The sequence below is a fragment of the Chiloscyllium plagiosum genome, unplaced genomic scaffold, assembly GCF_037043375.1.
Source record: "Chiloscyllium plagiosum isolate Xiang-an unplaced genomic scaffold, Cpla_swu_hap1 HiC_scaffold_14, whole genome shotgun sequence".
Taxonomy (NCBI): domain Eukaryota; kingdom Metazoa; phylum Chordata; class Chondrichthyes; order Orectolobiformes; family Hemiscylliidae; genus Chiloscyllium; species Chiloscyllium plagiosum.
Window position 1 is genome coordinate 77,882,652 of NW_028270152.1, and position 20,804 is coordinate 77,903,455.

Sequence of the window (20,804 nt, forward strand, 5' to 3'; positions counted from 1 at the left end):
GTGACAGTCACGGTAGTGATCGGGTGTGAGCACGGTGACAGTCACGGTAGTGATCAGGGGGTGTGAGCACGGTGACAGTCACGGTAGTGATCAGGGGGTGTGAGCACGGTGACAGTCACGGTCGTGATCGGGGGGTGTGAGCACGGTGACAGTCACGGTAGTGATCGGGGGGGTGTGAGCACGGTGACAGTCACGGTAGTGATCGGGTGTGAGCACGGTGACAGTCACGGTAGTGATCGGGTGTGAGCACGGTGACAGTCACGGTAGTGATCGGGGGGTGTGAGCACGGTGACAGTCACGGTAGTGATCGGGTGTGAGCACGGTGACAGTCACGGTAGTGATCGGGGGGGTGTGAGCACGGTGACAGTCACGGTAGTGATCGGGGGGGTGTGAGCACGGTGACAGTCACGCTCGTGATCGGGGGGTGTGAGCACGGTGACAGTCACGGTAGTGATCGGGGGGGTGAGCATGGTGACAGTCACGGTAGTGATCGGGGGGTGTGAGCACGGTGACAGTCACGGTAGTGATCGGGGGGTGTGAGCACGGTGACAGTCACGGTAGTGATCGGGGGGTGTGAGCACGGTGACAGTCACGCTCGTGATCGGGGGGTGTGAGCACGGTGACAGTCACGGTAGTGATCGGGGGGGGTGAGCATGGTGACAGTCACGGTAGTGATCGGGGGGTGTGAGCACGGTGACAGTCACGGTAGTGATCGGGGGGTGTGAGCACGGTGACAGTCACGGTAGTGATCGGGGGGGTGTGAGCACGGTGACAGTCACGGTAGTGATCGGGGGGGTGTGAGCACGGTGACAGTCACGGTAGTGATCGGGGGGGTGTGAGCACGGTGACAGTCACGGTCGTGATCGGGGGGTGTGAGCACGGTGACAGTCACGGTAGTGATCAGGGGGGTGTGAGCACGGTGACAGTCACGGTAGTGATCGGGTGTGAGCACGGTGACAGTCACGGTAGTGATCGGGTGTGAGCACGGTGACAGTCACGGTAGTGATCGGGGGGGTGTGAGCACGGTGACAGTCACGGTAGTGATCGGGTGTGAGCACGGTGACAGTCACGGTAGTGATCGGGTGTGAGCACGGTGACAGTCACGGTAGTGATCGGGGGGGTGTGAGCACGGTGACAGTCACGGTAGTGATCGGGGGGGTGTGAGCACGGTGACAGTCACGCTCGTGATCGGGGGGTGTGAGCACGGTGACAGTCACGCTCGTGATCGGGGGGTGTGAGCACAGTGACAGTCACGCTCGTGATCGGGGGGTGTGAGCACGGTGACAGTCACGGTAGTGATTGGGGGGTGTGAGCACGGTGACAGTGAAGCTGGGAAGTCGAGGTATTGTGTCCACACCTTGGGGTAGCCGTGCTCACTGTGCCTCGGTGCACGTGACAATAAATTCTATTCAATTCAATTCAGTTCCCTCTGTCACCCTTGCTGCTGCCTTCCCAAGGTATGGACACATTACCTCAATTTCCCAGCTTCACTCTCACCGTACTCACACCCCCTGACCACTTTTGGAACGTAGATGAGGGAATGGGGACTAAGGGTGTGGAGCGAGGGAGAGAGAGTGAGGGCAAGGTTGAGGTAGGGGTAGCTGAGGCTGAGGCGACTGAGGACAAAGGCTGAGGATGAGGTCGGAGGGCCTTGAGGGTGAGGGACAAGGATGAGGTCGCAGCATCTGGAGTTGAGGGTGAGAGTGAGGGAGGAGAGACTGAGGGTAAGGGACGAGAGTGGTGGAGGGGAGGCTGAGGGTGAGGGAGGGCTGACTAAGGGTGGGGGGCTACTTGGGTGAGGGCGAGGGAGGGATATTCGGAGTGAGAGAGAGGGGTGAGAGTCAGGGGGTTTCAGAGTGAGGGGTGAGGGTAAAGGAGTAAGGATCAGAGTGAAGGGTGAGGGAAGGGGATCGGAGGGAGAGGAGTGAGGGTAAGGAGGGAGGTGTGGGCTGATTGGTTTTCTCCAGTACCATGTGACTGGACAAAATGTCATTTCGGAGATGGGGATCTGATGTCTTTAGACATGACCATCTGGTGCTCATTTTCCATCATGGATCATTCGAAGCTTACACACCTCCTCACTCCATTCTCACCCCATAACTCCCCCGTCACTCCCCCGTCACTCCTCCGTCACTCTCCTGTCACTCTCCTGTCACTCTCCTGTCACTCTCCTGTCACTCTCCTGTCACTCTCCTGTCACTCCCCCGTCACTCCCCCGCCATTCTCCCCCGCCATTCTCCCCCTTCACTTGCCCCCTCACTCCCCCGGTGTCTCCCCTCACTCACACCCAAGTTTCCTGTTTGCTTAGTACCCTGCACCTCCTCCTTTCTCGTTCCCGTGTGTCTCTCCTGGATCACCTTGGTCTCCCACTTACTCCCCTCCGTCAGTCCCTGTCACTCCTCCTCACTCCCTTCTGTCTCTCCTACTCCCTCAGTCTACCCTTCTTTCCAATCCCTCTGTCACTCTTTACTCATTCCCTCCCTTCGTTTCGTCTGCTTTGTCTCCCTGCTATCCGCAGTCCCCTCACTCAACCCTCGCTCGATGCTGTCTCCCCCTCACTCCTAACCCCTCATTAGCTTCCATCACTCCCCTTCTCACTCTCCTGTACCTCCTCTCACTCCCAGGATCCCTTTCCTCTCTGTGACCCTTACTCCCCCTCTTGGTCCCCTGTGTGTCCCCCTATTCTCCCCTCCCCCTGCGTCCCCCTATCACCCCCCATTCCCCTCTGAGTCCCCTCACTTCCTCTCTTGGTTCCCTCTGTGTGTCCCTGCATTCCTCTCATCCCCTCGGAGTTCCATCACTCCTGCCCTTCTGATCCACCCCATTCCAGACAGACAGCTTCCGTGAGGTACTGGCAATGTTGGGGTGGCTGTGCTGTGCGTATCCCCACTGACCATCTTCTGTGTATTTGCAGCCAGCTCCATCTTCACACTGCAGAATATCCAGCTGCAGAAGGATCCGGGCTATCGGAATGTGTACTTCGACTCAGGTAAGGAATGCACCGTCGTCCCACTGAAATGTATCTGGGAATCTTTCGGGTTTGACAGGGGTAAATTCTGGGAGGGGGTGTCCCCTCGTGGCAGAGACTGGGACCACAGCATACAGTCTCGGAATAAAGGGGCACCAATGTAAGACTGAGATAAGGTGGAATTTCTCCTCTCAGAGGGTCAAGAGACCTTGGAACCGCTTGCCCCACTCCCCCCGTGGGAGATAGATGCTTGACCAGTCAGAAAATCGAGGCTTGTGGGGAGAGGGCAGTGATGTGAACATGACATTCCTTGACACCCCCATTCCCAACGCCGGTGACCTGGGGTCTCCTTGTCACCCCCTCCCCCCCCCCCCCACCCTCCCACCACTCACTCCACACCCCCACCCTCCGGTTTTTGGGCCCTCTTCCATTCTCACTCCAGGATTCCCTACATCTGGTATCCCTCTCCCCATCTGCCTCATCCCTCTCCCCTCCTCACCCCACTCCGTCCAGTATCCCCCTTCCCCACTCTGTCCTGGGGAGAGGAGGGGGAGCCAGGGGCGGGTGGTGGGGTGGGGGGGGGGGAGGGCAGTTCGGGGAGTGGGTGAGCCTCCAGTCCGAGAGCAATGTGTCTCACCAGGCAGCAACACCGGGGGTCAATAAGAATAGCAACAAACAAAGCCAACACAGAGCTAACGCATTTTAAATTTTAAATCTCACACCTATCCCATTTGGTTCTTCCTCATACAGTCTGTGTAATCTTGACACCACCCATCACCCTCCAAATTAAAACCTCTGGAACCGTATCCATCCTATCAAGGTAACCTGGAACTGATTGTAACAAACTGAAGCTTCCTCAACAAGAGACGGTTCTCAAGTACTCAGTAAACCGTTTTCTCCCTGCTCCACACTGAGCAGGCCCTGGACTCTCAGTTCAATTGACAGTGCAGTGAGCTGGCTATGGGTATACCACACCAGGAGCTGTATCCTCAACTGTTCATAATCCGGGATGAGGGTGAGTCAGGATTTAATCCTGAACAGGGAGCAAGCTTTTAATGTTCGATTGGGTGGGAACATCAAACCGTTCCCCTTTTGTTTGTCCATTACTTGGCGAAAGTTAATCTTGATCTTTTCAATCTCTCGTATAGCGATGAAGAGCAAGAGCAGGACCTGAGTGGCTTATATACCATAGACCAGGTAAATAATTCCTCCAACCGACAGATTGGGTACAGCACTTCTCACTATTTTACTGCTTGTAGTTTCTGTTCAAGCACAGTGATCTGAACAGCAATACTGAGGAATCATCTCTTGCAGCTACTGCCAACCATTTGGAATGAACACAAATGTGTGCTCACTCCCGGCTTCCAACTGAGCTGTTTTCTCTCCACTTGAGCAGTCAGTCTCCACTTTCCCAACTTGCGCTTTATGTAACACCGACACAGTCAAATAAATGCCCCTTGGTACTGGACAGGACCTTTACCAGACTGAATTCTACACTGTTCCCCAAGAGCAGGAATAAGTGTAGCCAACGGCTTAGTCAAACAGGTCATTTTAAATGTGGAGACACAGGCACCATTCCGTCTGCGTCACCATTCAGTGTGATCGTTGCTAATCATCCAACACAGTCCCGCTGTTCCTGCCTTCTCCTCCACACGCTTTGATACCTTTGGTTCTAAGAACTAGATCGAACTCCTTCTTAAAAAACATTCAATGTTCTGGCCTTAACCAAGGTAGACGCAGAGACGCAAAGTAGATTAAAGAGGGATTCGAGAGCTTCAGATAAATGCAGCCAGAAACACAACGACCCAGAGTCAACTAAAGGTACAACTTCCCAGAGCCAGCTAAAGGTACAACTACCCAGAGCCAGCTAAAGGTACAACTACCCAGAGTCAGCTAAAGGTACAACTACCCAGAGTCAGCTAAAGGTACAACTACCCAGAGTCAGCTAAAGGTATAATTACCCAGAGCCAGCTAAAGGTATAATTACCCAGAGTCAGCTAAAGGTATAACTACCCAGAGTCAGCTAAAGGTATAATTACCCAGAGCCACCTAAAGGTATAACTACCCAGAGCCAGCTAAAGGTATAATTACCCAGAGTCAGCTAAAGGTACAACTACCCAGAGCCAGCTAAAGGTATAACTATCCAGAGCCAGCTAAAGGTATAATTACCCAGAGTCAGCTAAAGGTATAACTACCCAGAGCCAGCTAAAGGTATAACTACCCAGAGCCAGCTAAAGGTACAACTACCCAGAGTCAGCTAAAGGTACAACGACCCAGAGTCAGCTAAAGGTACAACTACCCAGAGCCAGCTAAAGGTATAACTACCCAGAGCCAGCTAAAGGTACAAAACTACCCAGAGTCAGCTAAAGGTACAACTACCCAGAGCCAGCTAAAGGTACAACTACCCAGAGTCAGCTAAAGGTATAACTACCCAGAGTCAGCTAAAGGTATAACTACCCAGAGTCAGCTAAAGGTATAATTACCCAGAGTCAGCTAAAGGTATAATTACCCAGAGTCAGCTAAAGGTATAACTACCCAGAGCCAGCTAAAGGTATAACTACCCAGAGCCAGCTAAAGGTATAATTACCCAGAGTCAGCTAAAGGTATAACTACCCAGAGTCAGCTAAAGGTACAACTACCCAGAGTCAGCTAAAGGTACAACTACCCAGAGCCAGCTAAAGGTATAACTACCCAGAGTCAGCTAAAGGTATAACTACCCAGAGCCAGCTAAAGGTATAATTACCCAGAGTCAGCTAAAGGTACAACTACCCAGAGTCAGCTAAAGGTACAACTACCCAGAGTCAGCTAAAGGTACAACTACCCAGAGCCAGCTAAAGGTATAGTTACCCAGAGCCAGCTAAAGGTATAACTACCCAGAGTCAGCTAAAGGTATAACTACCCAGAGCCAGCTAAAGGTATAGTTACCCAGAGCCAGCTAAAGGTATAACTACCCAGAGTCAGCTAAAGGTATAACTACCCAGAGCCAGCTAAAGGTATAACTACCCAAAGTCAGCTAAAGGTACAATTACCCAGAGTCAGCTAAAGGTACAACTACCCAGAGCCAGCTAAAGGTATAGTTACCCAGAGCCAGCTAAAGGTACAACTACCCAGAGCCAGCTAAAGGTACAACTACCCAGAGCCAGCTAAAGGTATAACTACCCAGAGCCAGCTAAAGGTATAACTACCCAGAGCCAGCTAAAGGTATAATTACCCAGAGCCAGCTAAAGGTATAACTACCCAGAGCCAGCTAAAGGTACAACTACCCAGAGTCAGCTAAAGGTACAACTACCCAGAGTCAGCTAAAGGTATAACTACCCAGAGCCAGCTAAAGGTATAACTACCCAGAGTCAGCTAAAGGTATAATTACCCAGAGCCAGCTAAAGGTATAACTACCCAGAGCCAGCTAAAGGTATAACTACCCAGAGTCAGCTAAAGGTATAACTACCCAGAGTCAGCTAAAGGTATAACTACCCAGAGCCAGCTAAAGGTATAACTACCCAGAGTCAGCTAAAGGTATAATTACCCAGAGCCAGCTAAAGGTATAACTACCCAGAGCCAGCTAAAGGTATAACTACCCAGAGTCAGCTAAAGGTACAACTACCCAGAGCCAGCTAAAGGTATAATTACCCAGAGTCAGCTAAAGGTACAACTACCCAGAGCCAGCTAAAGGTATAACTACCCAGAGCCAGCTAAAGGTATAATTACCCAGAGTCAGCTAAAGGTATAACTACCCAGAGCCAGCTAAAGGTCGAACTACCCAGAGTCAGCTAAAGGTATAACTACCCAGAGTCAGCTAAAGGTACAACTACCCAGAGTCAGCTAAAGGTACAACTACCCAGAGTCAGCTAAAGGTATAACTACCCAGAGCCAGCTAAAGGTATAACTACCCAGAGCCAGCTAAAGGTATAATTCCCCAGAGTCAGCTAAAGGTACAACTACCCAGAGCCAGCTAAAGGTACAACTACCCAGAGCCAGCTAAAGGTATAATTACCCAGAGTCAGCTAAAGGTATAACTACCCAGAGTCAGCTAAAGGTACAAAACTACCCAGAGTCAGCTAAAGGTATAACTACCCAGAGTCAGCTAAAGGTACAAAACTACCCAGAGTCAGCTAAAGGTATAACTACCCAGAGCCAGCTAAAGGTACAACTACCCAGAGCCAGCTAAAGGTACAACTACCCAGAGCCAGCTAAAGGTATAATTACCCAGAGTCAGCTAAAGGTATAACTACCCAGAGCCAGCTAAAGGTATAACTACCCAGAGCCAGCTAAAGGTATAAATACCCAGAGTCAGCTAAAGGTACAACTACCCAGAGCCAGCTAAAGGTATAACGACCCAGAGTCAGCTAAAGGTATAACTACCCAGAGCCAGCTAAAGGTATAATTACCCAGAGTCAGCTAAAGGTACAACTACCCAGAGCCAGCTAAAGGTACAACTACCCAGAGCCAGCTAAAGGTATAACTACCCAGAGCCAGCTAAAGGTATAATTACCCAGAGCCAGCTAAAGGTATAACTACCCAGAGCCAGCTAAAGGTACAACTACCCAGAGTCAGCTAAAGGTATAACTACCCAGAGCCAGCTAAAGGTACAAAACTACCCAGAGCCAGCTAAAGGTATAACTACCCAGAGTCAGCTAAAGGTACAACTACCCAGAGCCAGCTAAAGGTACAACTACCCAGAGTCAGCTAAAGGTACAACTACCCAGAGTCAGCTAAAGGTACAACTACCCAGAGCCAGCTAAAGGTACAACTACCCAGAGTCAGCTAAAGGTACAACTACCCAGAGTCAGCTAAAGGTACAACTACCCAGAGTCAGCTAAAGGTATAACTACCCAGAGCCAGCTAAAGGTACAACTACCCAGAGTCAGCTAAAGGTATAATTACCCAGAGCCAGCTAAAGGTATAACTACCCAGAGTCAGCTAAAGGTATAACTACCCAGAGTCAGCTAAAGGTACAACTACCCAGAGTCAGCTAAAGGTATAACTACCCAGAGCCAGCTAAAGGTACAAAACTACCCAGAGCCAGCTAAAGGTATAACTACCCAGAGTCAGCTAAAGGTATAACTACCCAGAGTCAGCTAAAGGTACAACTACCCAGAGTCAGCTAAAGGTACAACTACCCAGAGCCAGCTAAAGGTACAAAACTACCCAGAGCCAGCTAAAGGTATAACTACCCAGAGTCAGCTAAAGGTATAACTACCCAGAGCCAGCTAAAGGTACAACTACCCAGAGTCAGCTAAAGGTACAACTACCCAGAGTCAGCTAAAGGTACAACTACCCAGAGCCAGCTAAAGGTATAACTACCCAAAGTCAGCTAAAGGTACAACTACCCAGAGCCAGCTAAAGGCACAAAACTACCCAGAGCCAGCTAAAGTATAACTACCCAAAGTCAGCTAAAGGTACAATTACCCAGAGCCAGCTAAAGGTATAACTACCCAGAGTCAGCTAAAGGTATAGTTACCCAGAGTCAGCTAAAGGTATAATTACCCAGAGCCAGCTAAAGGTACAATTACCCAGAGCCAGCTAAAGGTATAATTACCCAGAGCCAGCTAAAGGTATAACTACCCAGAGCCAGCTAAAGGTATAACTACCCAGAGTCAGCTAAAGGTATAACTACCCAGAGTCAGCTAAAGGTACAACTACCCAGAGCCAGCTAAAGGTATAACTACCCAAAGTCAGCTAAAGGTACAACTACCCAGAGCCAGCTAAAGGCACAAAACTACCCAGAGCCAGCTAAAGTATAACTACCCAAAGTCAGCTAAAGGTACAATTACCCAGAGCCAGCTAAAGGTATAACTACCCAGAGTCAGCTAAAGGTATAGTTACCCAGAGTCAGCTAAAGGTATAATTACCCAGAGCCAGCTAAAGGTACAATTACCCAGAGCCAGCTAAAGGTATAATTACCCAGAGCCAGCTAAAGGTATAACTACCCAGAGCCAGCTAAAGGTATAACTACCCAGAGTCAGCTAAAGGTATAGTTACCCAGAGTCAGCTAAAGGTATAATTACCCAGAGCCAGCTAAAGGTACAATTACCCAGAGCCAGCTAAAGGTATAATTACCCAGAGCCAGCTAAAGGTATAACTACCCAGAGTCAGCTAAAGGTATAACTACCCAGAGTCAGCTAAAGGTATAGTTACCCAGAGCCAGCTAAAGGTATAACTACCCAGAGTCAGCTAAAGGTACAACTACCCAGAGTCAGCTAAAGGTACAACTACCCAGAGTCAGCTAAAGGTACAACTACCCAGAGCCAGCTAAAGGTACAACTACCCAGAGCCAGCTAAAGGTATAGTTACCCAGAGCCAGCTAAAGGTATAACTACCCAGAGTCAGCTAAAGGTATAATTACCCAGAGCCAGCTAAAGGTACAACTACCCAGAGCCAGCTAAAGGTACAACTACCCAGAGCCAGCTAAAGGTATAGTTACCCAGAGTCAGCTAAAGGTATAATTACCCAGAGCCAGCTAAAGGTACAATTACCCAGAGCCAGCTAAAGGTATAATTACCCAGAGCCAGCTAAAGGTATAACTACCCAGAGTCAGCTAAAGGTATAGTTACCCAGAGCCAGCTAAAGGTATAACTACCCAGAGTCAGCTAAAGGTATAACTACCCAGAGTCAGCTAAAGGTACAACTACCCAGAGTCAGCTAAAGGTACAACTACCCAGAGTCAGCTAAAGGTACAACTACCCAGAGCCAGCTAAAGGTACAACTACCCAGAGCCAGCTAAAGGTATAGTTACCCAGAGCCAGCTAAAGGTATAGTTACCCAGAGTCAGCTAAAGGTATAATTACCCAGAGCCAGCTAAAGGTACAACTACCCAGAGCCAGCTAAAGGTACAACTACCCAGAGCCAGCTAAAGGTATAACTACCCAGAGTCAGCTAAAGGTATAATTACCCAGAGCCAGCTAAAGGTATAACTACCCAGAGTCAGCTAAAGGTACAACTACCCAGAGTCAGCTAAAGGTACAACTACCCAGAGCCAGCTAAAGGTATAACTACCCAGAGCCAGCTAAAGGTATAATTACCCAGAGCCAGCTAAAGGTACAACTACCCAGAACCAGCTAAAGGTATAACTACCCAGAGTCAGCTAAAGGTATAATTACCCAGAGCCAGCTAAAGGTACAACTACCCAGAGCCAGCTAAAGGTACAACTACCCAGAGCCAGCTAAAGGTATAACTACCCACAGCCAGCTAAAGGTATAATTACCCAGAGTCAGCTAAAGGTACAACTACCCAGAGCCAGCTAAAGGTACAACTACCCAGAGCCAGCTAAAGGTACAACTACCCAGAGCCAGCTAAAGGTATAATTACCCAGAGCCAGCTAAAGGTATAACTACCCAGAGCCAGCTAAAGGTATAACTACCCAGAGCCAGCTGAAGGTATAACTACCCAGAGTCAGCTAAAGGTATAATTACCCAGAGTCAGCTAAAGGTATAACTTCCCAGAGTCAGCTAAAGGTATAACTTCCCAGAGCCAGCTAAAGGTACAACTACCCAGAGCCAGCTAAAGGTATAACTTCCCAGAGTCAGCTAAAGGTATAACTTCCCAGAGCCAGCTAAAGGTACAACTACCCAGAGCCAGCTAAAGGTATAACTACCCAGAGCCAGCTAAAGGTATAACTACCCAGAGCCAGCTAAAGGTATAACTTCCCAGAGTCAGCTAAAGGTATAACTTCCCAGAGCCAGCTAAAGGTACAACTACCCAGAGCCAGCTAAAGGTATAACTTCCCAGAGTCAGCTAAAGGTATAACTTCCCAGAGCCAGCTAAAGGTACAACTACCCAGAGCCAGCTAAAGGTATAATTACCCAGAGTCAGCTAAAGGTATAACTACCCAGAGCCAGCTAAAGGTACAACTACCCAGAGCCAGCTAAAGGTACAACTACCCAGAGCCAGCTAAAGGTACAACTACCCAGAGCCAGCTAAAGGTACAACTACCCAGAGCCAGCTAAAGGTACAACTACCCAGAGCCAGCTAAAGGTACAACTACCCAGAGCCAGCTAAAGGTACAACTACCCAGAGCCAGCTAAAGGTACAACTACCCAGAGTCAGCTAAAGGTATAACTACCCAGAGCCAGCTAAAGGTATAACTACCCAGAGCCAGCTAAAGGTATAACTACCCAGAGTCAGCTAAAGTATAACTACCCTCAGCCAACTAAAGCTAACTACAGAGGCATGAGGGAGGAGCTGGGTAGGATTGACTGGGAGAGGAACCGAGCAGGAGAGACAGTGGAACAGCAATGGCAGGGATTTCTGGGAGTAATTCAGGAGACACAGCAGAGATTCATCCCGATGGAAAAGAAGCCTGCTACAGGGAGGATGAAGCAACTATGGCTGACTGGGGAACTCAGGGAAAGACCAAAAGCAAAAGCGAAAGCATCTAAAGTTGCAAAGGGCAGGGGGAAACCAGAGGATTGGGAAGCTTATAAAAACCAACAGAGGGCAACAAAAACAAATAAGGAGGGAGAAGATTAAATATGAGGGTAAGCTAGCCAGTAATATAAAGGGAGACTGTAAGAGTTTCTTTAGATATATAAAGGGAAAAAGAGAGGCAAAAGTGGACTTTGGGCTGCTGGAGAGATAGTAATGGGGAACACGGAAATGGCTGAGGAACTGAATAATTACTTTGCATCAGTCTTCACAGTAGAAGACATGAGTAATATCCCAAAAATTCAAGAGAGTGAGGGGGCAGGGCTGAGAATGGTGGCCACCATCGAGGGGAAGGTGCTAGAAAAACTGAATGGCCTGAAGGTGGATAAATCACCTGGGCCAGATGGACTATACCCCCAAAGTTCTCAGGGAGATAGCTGAAGAGATAGCGGAGACGTGAGTGGTGATCTTTTAGGAATCACTAAAATCAGGGAGGGTCTCAGAGGACTGGAAAATTGCCAATGTGACACCCCTGTTCAAAAAGGGAGTAAGGCAAAAGATGGAGAAAGTGAGGGCTGCAGATGCTGGAGATCAGAGCTGAAAAATGTGTTGCTGGAAAAGGGCAGCAGGTCAGGCAGCATCCAGGGAACAGGAGAATCGACGTTTCGGGCATAAGCCCTTCTTCAGGAAAGCCCTTCTTAAGGCAAAAGATGAAAAATTACAGACCGATTAGCCTAACTTCAATCCTGGGGAAGATCCTGGAATATATTGTGAAGGATGAGATTTCTGAATACTTGGAAGTCACAGAGATGAACAGCACAGAAACGGGTCCTTTGGTCCAACCCATCCATGCCGACCAGATATCCTAAACTAATCTAGTGCCCTTTGCCAGCACCCGGCCCATATCCCTCCAAACCCTTCGTATTCATATACCTATCCAGGTGCCTTTTAACTGTTGTAATTGTGTATGGTAAAATAGGGCAACGTCAGCATGGTTTCATCAATGGGACGTCATGCCTGACAAATCTGTCAGAATGCTTTGAGGAAGTCACAAGCAGATTAGACCAAGGAGAGACAATGAATGTTATTTACCTGGACTTCAAGGTGGTCGTTGACAAGGTGCTGTACAGGAAGCTACTGAGTAAGATAAGGGCCCATGGTGCTAGATGCAAGATGGATGCCTGGCTGTCTGGCAGGAAGCAGAAAATGGGGATAAAAGGGTCCTTCTCAAGATGACAGCTGGTGACAAGTGGTGTTCTGCAACGCTCAGTGTTGGGACCACGACTTTTCATTTTATACATTAATGATCTAGGTGAAGGAACTGAGGACATTCCGGCTACGTTTCCAGATGAATAAAGAGAGGTAGAGGGACAGGGAACATTGAGGAGGCAGGGAGGCTGCAGAAGGATTTGGACAGGTTCGGAGAGTGGACAAAGAGGTGACAGATGGAGTACAATGTGGGAAAGTGTGAGTTCATGCACTTTGGTAAGAAGAATATAAGCATGGACTGTTTTCTAAATGGGGAGAAAATTCCGAAGTCTGAAGTGCAAAGAGAGTTGGGAGTTCTAGTCCAGGATTCTCTCAAGGTAAACTTGTAGGTTGAGTCAGCAGTTAGGAAGACAAATACAATGTTGGCATTTATTTTAAGACGACTTGAATATAAAAGCAGGGATGTACTACTGGGGCTCTATAAGGCTCTGGTCAGACCACATTTGGAATATTATGTGCAGTTTCTCAGGAATGATGTACTGGCCGTGGAGCGAGTTCAGAAGAGGTTCACAAGAATGGTCCCAGAATGAAAAGCTTAACGTATGAGGAGCTCTGGGCTTATACTCAATGGTGTTTAAAAGGATGACGGGGGGATATAATTGAAACATTCAGAATACTGAATGGCCTGGACAGAAGAGATGTTTGGAAGATGTTTCCATTGGTTGGAGAGACTAGGACCCAAGGGCACAGCCTGAGAGTAAAGGGAAGACCTTTAAGACTGGAGATAAGGAGAAACTCCTTCAGCCAGACAGTGGTGGATCTATGGAATTCACTGCCACAGAAGGCTGTGGAGGCCAGGCCATTGAGTATATTTAAGACTGAGATCGGTTCTTGATTGTCAAGGGGATCAAAGGTTATGGAGACAAAGTGAGAGAATAAGTTTGAGAAACTTATCAGCCACGATTGAATGGCAGAGCAGACTCGATGGGCTGAGTGGCCTAATCTCTGCTCCCATATCTTATGGTCTTACAGTCTAATCGGGATCGCCTTGGTGTGAAAGCATTCGACAGCGTGGTATTCTTAAAGTGCATCCAAGAGAGCTTTTTGGGTCAGTACACAGATGGTCCTAATACAGATGGGGCAGTGCTAGACCTTCTCCCAGGGAATGAAACGGATCATACATTCAGAGAGTCAAACAGCGCAGAAAAGGCAAGTGGCTGAAATGTCAGCGGGTGAGCATTTTGGGGACAGTGACCGTAACTCTAAGTTTGACAGTCCTTACAAATATGGAAGGTGCTTCCTGAGAAGGGGTGAAGGCAGGTGCTCTCACAACATTTAAGAAGCATCGGGATGAGTACTCAAGATACCAGGGCATAGTAGGCTGTGGACCAAGTGTAGGGAAATAGGAGGAGTGTAGTTTGGTGTTTGTTGGTCAGCACTGACATGATGGGCTGAAGGGTCTGCTTCTATGCTCTATGACTCTAAGTATCCCATATGCCTTCTTCACCACCTCATCCAAATGTCCTGATATCTTAAGGAACCATTGGACCTGCATACCAAAGTCCCTCTGATCCTCATTGCTTCCCAGGGTCCTACTATCCATCATGTTGCCTTGTTTGTCCTGCCCAAGTGCACTGCCTCACATTTATAAACATTTAACTGCACGTGTATCAGCGTAACTGAACTCTGAGCTCAGGATCTTCTGCTTACTAAACAGGCCCTTTAGCTCATTAAGCTATGCTCCAACCTCCTCTTCACCCCCATAGAGTCATAGAAGAGTTATAGAGATGTACATCTTGGAAACAGACCCTTCGGTCCAACCCGTCCATGCCGACCAGATATCCCAACCCAATCTAGTCCCACCTGCCAGCACCCGGCCTATATCCCTCCAAACCCTTCCTGTTCATATACCCATCCAAATGCCTCTTAAATATTGCAATTGTACCAGCCTCCACCACATCCTTTGGCAGCTCATTCCATACACGTACCACCCTCTGTGTGAAAAAGTTGCCCCTTAGGTCTTTTTTATATCTTTCCCCTCTCACCCTAAATCTATGCCCTCTAGTTCTGGACTCCGCCATCCCAGGGAAAAGACTTTGTCTATTTATCCTATCCATGCCCCTCGTAATTTTGTAAACCTCTATAAGGTCACCCCTCAGCCTCCGACGCTCCAGGGAAAACAGCCCCAGCCTGTTCAGCCTCTCCCTGTAGCTCACATCCTCCAACCCTGGCAACCTCCTTGTAAATCTTTTCTGAACCCTTTCAAGTTGCACAACATCTTTCCGATAGGAATGAGACCAGAATTGCACGCAATATTCCAACAGTGGCCTAACCAATGTTCTGTACAGCCGCAACATGACCTCCCAACCCCTGTACTCAATACTCTGACCAATAAAGGAAAGCACCGTGGGCGGCACAGTGGTTAGCACTGCTGCCTCACAGCGCCAGAGACCCGGGTTCAATTCCCGCCTCAGGCGACTGACTGTGTGGAGTTTGCACATTCTCCCCGTGTCTGCGTGGGTTTCCTCCGGGTGCTCCGGTTTCCTCCCACAGTCCAAAGATGTGCAGGTCAGGTGAATTGGCCGTGCTAAATTGCTTGTAGTGTTAGGTAAAGGGGTAAATGTAGGGGTATGGGTGGGTTGCGCTTCGGCGGGTCGGTGTGGACTTGTTGGGCCGAAGGGCCTGTTTCCACACTGTAAGTAATCTAATCATACCAAACGCCTTCTTCACTATCCTATCTACCTGCGTCTCCACTTTCAAGGAGCTATGAACCTGCACTTTTCCCTGGGGTCAGGGAGTCCAGAACTACAGGGCATAGGACCTTACCATTAAGTGTATAAGTCCTGCTAAGATTTGCTTTCCCAAAATGCAGCACTTCGCATTTATCTGAATTAAACTCCATCTGCCACTTCTCGGCCCATTGGCCCATCTGGTTCAGATCCTGTTGTAATCTGAGGTAACCCTCTTCACTGTCCACTACACCTCCAATTTTGGTGTCATCTGCAAATTTACTAACTGTACCTCTTATGCTCGCATCCAAATCATTTATGTAAATGACAAAAAGTTTTCTCCCTTTTGTCCTTAATATATTTGTAAAACCCCTTTGGATTCTCCTTAATTCTATTTGCCAACGCTATCTCATGTCCCCGTTTTGCCCTCCTGATTTCCCTCTTAAGTATACTCCTACTGCCTTTATACTCTTCTAAGGATTCACTCGATCTATCCTGTCTGTACCTGACATATGCTTCCGTCTTCTTCTTAACCAATCCCTCAATTTCTTTAGTCGTCCAGCATTCCCTATACCTACCAGCCTTTCCTTTCACCCTGACAGGAATATACTTCCTCTGGATTCTTGTTATCTCATTCCTGAAGGCTTCCCATTTTCCAGCCGTCCCTTTACCTGCGAACATCTGCCTCCAATCAGCTTTCAAAAGTTCTTGCCTAATACCATCAAAATTGGCCTTTCTCCAATTTAGAACTTCAACTTTTAGATCTGGTCTATCCTTTTCCATCACTATTTTAAAACAAATAGAATTATGGTCGCTGGCCCCAAAGTGCTCCCCCACTGACACCTCAGTCACCTGCCCTGCCTTTTTCCCAAGAGTAGGTCAAGTTTTACACCTTCTCTAGTAGGTACATCCACATACTGAATCAGAAACTTGTCTTGTACATACTTAAGAAATTCCTCTCAATCTAAACCTTTAACACTATGGCAGTCCCAGTCTATGTTTGGAAAGTTAAAATCCCCTACCATAACCACCCTATTATTCTTACAGATAGCTGAGATCTCCTTACAAATTTATTTCTCAATTTCCCTCTGACTATTGGGGGGTCTATAATACAGACCCAATAAGGTGATCATCCCTTTCTTATTTCTCAGTTCCATGCAAATAACATCCCTGGATGTATTTCCGGGAATATCCTCCCTCAGCACAGTTGTAATGCTATCCCTTATCAAAAATGCCACTCCCTCCTCCTCTCTTGCCTCCCTTTCTATCCTTCCTGTAGCATTTGTATCCTGGAACATTAAGCTGCCAGTCCTGCCCATCCCTGAGCCATGTTTCCGTAATTACTATGATATCCCAGTCCCATGTTCCTAACCATGCCCTGAGTTCATCTGCCTTCCCTGTTAGGCCCCTTGCATTGAAATAAATGCAGTTTAATTGATTAGTCCTACCTTGTCCCTGCCTGCCCTGACTGTTTGACTCGCTTCTGTTCTCAGCTGTACCCTATCTTAGGAACCACAACTTCTAATATGTTTAACTATTCCCTATCTCAATATGTGCTAAAAATTTGAAAGGATTACAGGGTTGCAGAAAACATCACATCTGGCCAGTGTAAGTCAGAGCAGTTTAAGTCAAGATCTACCTCCTGCCTTTTCTCCATAAGCCTGCACATTTCAATAATCAGTACAACCTCTGTGCCCCTGTACTCTATGTCCCCATCATTAAAATATTAGATTTTTTAAAATCTCTCTCGTCATCTGTCCAGCCACATTCTGCACATTTACTCCCAGGTCTCCATGCTCTTGCACACATCTCAGAATAGTTCCCTCTCTTTACTCTCACTCCACGTTCTTTATACACAAATCTATCACCTCACACCTCTCCACCTCGAATCACACCTGCTCACTACACCAATGCGTTAACATCCTCTCGGAGTTCTCCACTGTCCACCTCACAGTTTACAACGATTTGTATCTGAGATAACTCCACTGAGGCTGGTATCCGGTCACAAAGCCACACCCTTTGCATAGCACCTGACACTGGTCTGGTTTCCTCAGAGGAGAAAGTGAGGACTGCAGATGCTGGAGATCAGAGCTGAAAATGTGTTGCTGGAAAAGCGCAGCAAGTCAGGCAGCATCCAGGGAACAGGAGAATCGACGTTTCGGGCATAAGCCCTTCTTCAGAGCCAGCTCTCAGAACCTCTGACCCTCCTGTTTAAAATTGTCAGCTCAAGCTCCCTGATTGGACCAGGTTAACATCCCCAAACAGGGAACTCCTGTTCTATGAGGTCCACCTGGGCTGACCTCATTACAATCACTACATCCCTCCCCCTCGACATAGGCCGATTGATTTTCTAGTAGCCTCTCCTGGGGCACTCTTGCACCAGGTCCAGTTCTTCCGTCTCAGCCTTGGATACGGGTGGCCATCGCCTGCCCGTTCGCCCGGAGTGTATCAGAAGAAGTTCGTCCTCTTCTTCAGGTGGTAAAGGCATCAAGACGTCGCGATTCCTTCGCTGTTAGACGGAAGGGAGAAGATAGGAGACAGTGAGGACTGCAGATGCTGGAGATCAGAGCCGAGAGTGTGGTACTGGAAAAGCGCAGCAGGTCAGGCAGCATCCGAGGAGCAGGCGAATCAATGTTTCGGGCACAAGCCCTTCATCAAGAAGGGAGAGCCCATGGTTTCTGACAGCCTTTCCACCTGTTCTGAGGGGCTGGGTAACTCACTCCTCACCTCATTCCTCACCTCACCCCATGTAACTCACCCCTCACCTCACCCCATTTAACTCACCCCTCACCTCACCCCATTTAACTCACCCCTCACCTCACCCCATGTAACTCACTCCTCACCTCATCCCTCACCTCACCCCATGTAACTCACTCCTCACCTCATCCCTCACCTCACCCCATGTAACTCACTCCTCACCTCACCCCATGTAACTCACTCCTCACCTCACCCCATGTAACTCACTCCTCACCTCACCCCTCGCCTCACCCCATGTAACTCACTCCTCACCTCACCCCATGTAACTCACTCCTCACCTCACCCCATGTAACTCACTCCTCACCTCATCCCTTACCTCACCCCATGTAACTCACCCCTCACCTCACCCCATGTAACTCACCCCTCACCTCACCCCATGTAACTCACCCCTCACCTCACCCCATGTAACTCACCCCTCACCTCATCCCTCACCTCACCCCATGTAACTCATCCCTCACCTCACCCCATGTAACTCACCCCTCACCTCATCCCTCACCTCACCCCTTGTAACTCACCCCTCACCTCATCCCTCACCTCACTCCATGTAACTCACTCCTCACCTCATCCCTCACCTCACTCCATGTAACTCACCCCTCACCTCATCCCTCACCTCACCCCATGTAACTTACCCCTCACCTCATCCTTCACCCCATGTAACTCACCCCTCACCTCACCCCATGTAACTCACCCCTCACCTCACCCCATGTAAATCACTCCTCACCTCATCCCTCACCTCACCCCATGTAACTCACCCCTCACCTCATTCTAAACCTTAGCTCATCCCATATCTCTCACCTGCCATGTCACATGAACCTTCACATCACTTCTCACCTCTTCCCACTTCCCTCACCCTTCACCTCAAAACTCACCCGACTCCACATCCCTCACCCCTCATCTCACATGTCACATGAACCACTCACCACCTCTCACCTCACCTCAACCTCATCCCTCACTCCTCAATTCATCCCTCACCTTATCCAATATCTCTCACTCCTCACCTCATTCTTCACCCCTCATCACAACCCTCACCCCACATCCCTCATCTCATCTCACCACATCCCTCAACCCTCACCTTATCCCTTATTTCACTTGTATCCCACATCTCTGTCACACCTCACCCCACATCCTTCACCTCATCCCACATTCCTCTCACCTCATCACAACCCTCACCCCACATTCCTCACTCCTCATCCCACATCCCTGTCACACCTCACCCCACATCCTCCACCTCATCCCACATCCCTCTCACCTCATCACAACCCCCACCCCACATTCCTCACTCCTCATCCCACATCTCTGTCACACCTCACCCCACATCCTTCACCTCATCCCACATCCCTCTCACCTCATCACAACCCCCACCCCACATTCCTCACTCCTCATCCCACATCTCTGTCACACCTCACCCCACATCCTTCACCTCATCCCACATCCCTCTCACCTCATCACAACCCCCACCCCACATTCCTCACTCCTCATCCCACATCTCTGTCACACCTCACCCCACATCCTTCACCTCATCCCACATCCCTCTCACCTCATCACAACCCCCACCCCACATTCCTCACTCCTCATCCCACATCCCTTGCACCTCACCTCATCCTCACCTCACCTCATCCATCACCTCAACTGCCACCTCACCCCACATCCTTCATCCCTCACCTCACCCACCCCTCATCCCTCACTTCATCCCTCACCCGTCAACTCATCCCTCACCTCATCCTTCACCTCTTATCACATCCCTCACCACATCCCACATCCGTCTCATCCCTCACCCCTCACCTCATTCCCCCACCTCTCATCACACATCCCTTGCACCTCACCTCACCCCTCACACCACCCCACATCCTTCATCCCTCATATCACCCATCCCTCACCTCTCACCTCACCCCTCATTTTACCCTTCACCCCCCACCTCTCATCACACACCCCTTGCACCTCACATTCTTTATCTCACATCCCTCACCTTTTATTTCACCTAAATCACCCTTTTCCACCCTCACTGACCAATAGTTTGTTGTGCCAGTGACCCCTGACCTGCTCTGTGTGAGTAACTCTGAGCTGTCTCTACCTGACCGACAGTGACCAGCTATCGCTACGGGAGCAAACTGATTAACTGTCACTAACTTAGAGTAACTTTGATCAACTACAACTGACTAAGTGAGCCTAACTCTGCCTAGCTGCATAATACTGCAATCAACTTTGACCAGTAATAACTTAGTGATTGACCATCTCAAACTGTAACTAACCCTGATTAATCTTGACCAACTGACTAGAAGTCTGGCAGTAATGAACTGTAACTAACTCAAGAGAGTAGGTGAATTGCTTTTGATGAGAAGCAAAGGCTTCTTCAGAAAGGTTTTGATCCCATTTTGTCCTGGGCATATGCCAGGCTCAGAAATACAAACTACCATATATTCAGCATGACTATCAGTGCCCAGAAACAATTAGGAAACTATAGTTACTCCCCAAAGATCCTTAGGCCGCACCTTCTAAATCCATGACCACTGACATCGAGAAGAATAACAGTTAGATACACCCCCTGCGAGTTCCCCTTCAAGCCACTCACCATCCTGACTTGGACGTATATCACCATTCCCTCACTGTTGCTCAGTCAAATACTGGAATTCCCTCCCTATAATAGCACATTAGTTTCACCCAGAGAGTGGTAGCCGTGGAAGTCTTGACTACAGAACGTGGTTGATGTCAAGACATCGAATGGTTTAAGGAGGTGTTACACAGAGTTCTTAGAACTAATGGAATCAAAGTACTAAGTTGAT

The 20,804-nt window shown here is 48.8% G+C and overlaps 1 protein-coding gene across 1 annotated transcript in view; it reads left to right on the forward strand.

The window, feature by feature from the left end:
• LOC122546986 (cyclin-dependent kinase 17-like) overlaps window positions 1-20,804 on the forward strand; it is a 571,330-nt gene that overhangs the window by 547,118 nt on the left and 3,408 nt on the right. The window contains exons 15-16 of the mRNA XM_087994552.1: window positions 2,915-2,989; window positions 4,117-4,165. Coding sequence (XP_087850678.1) covers window positions 2,915-2,989; window positions 4,117-4,142 — 101 coding nt within the window. The 3' untranslated portion in view covers window positions 4,143-4,165. The remainder of the gene's footprint in view (window positions 1-2,914; window positions 2,990-4,116; window positions 4,166-20,804) is intronic.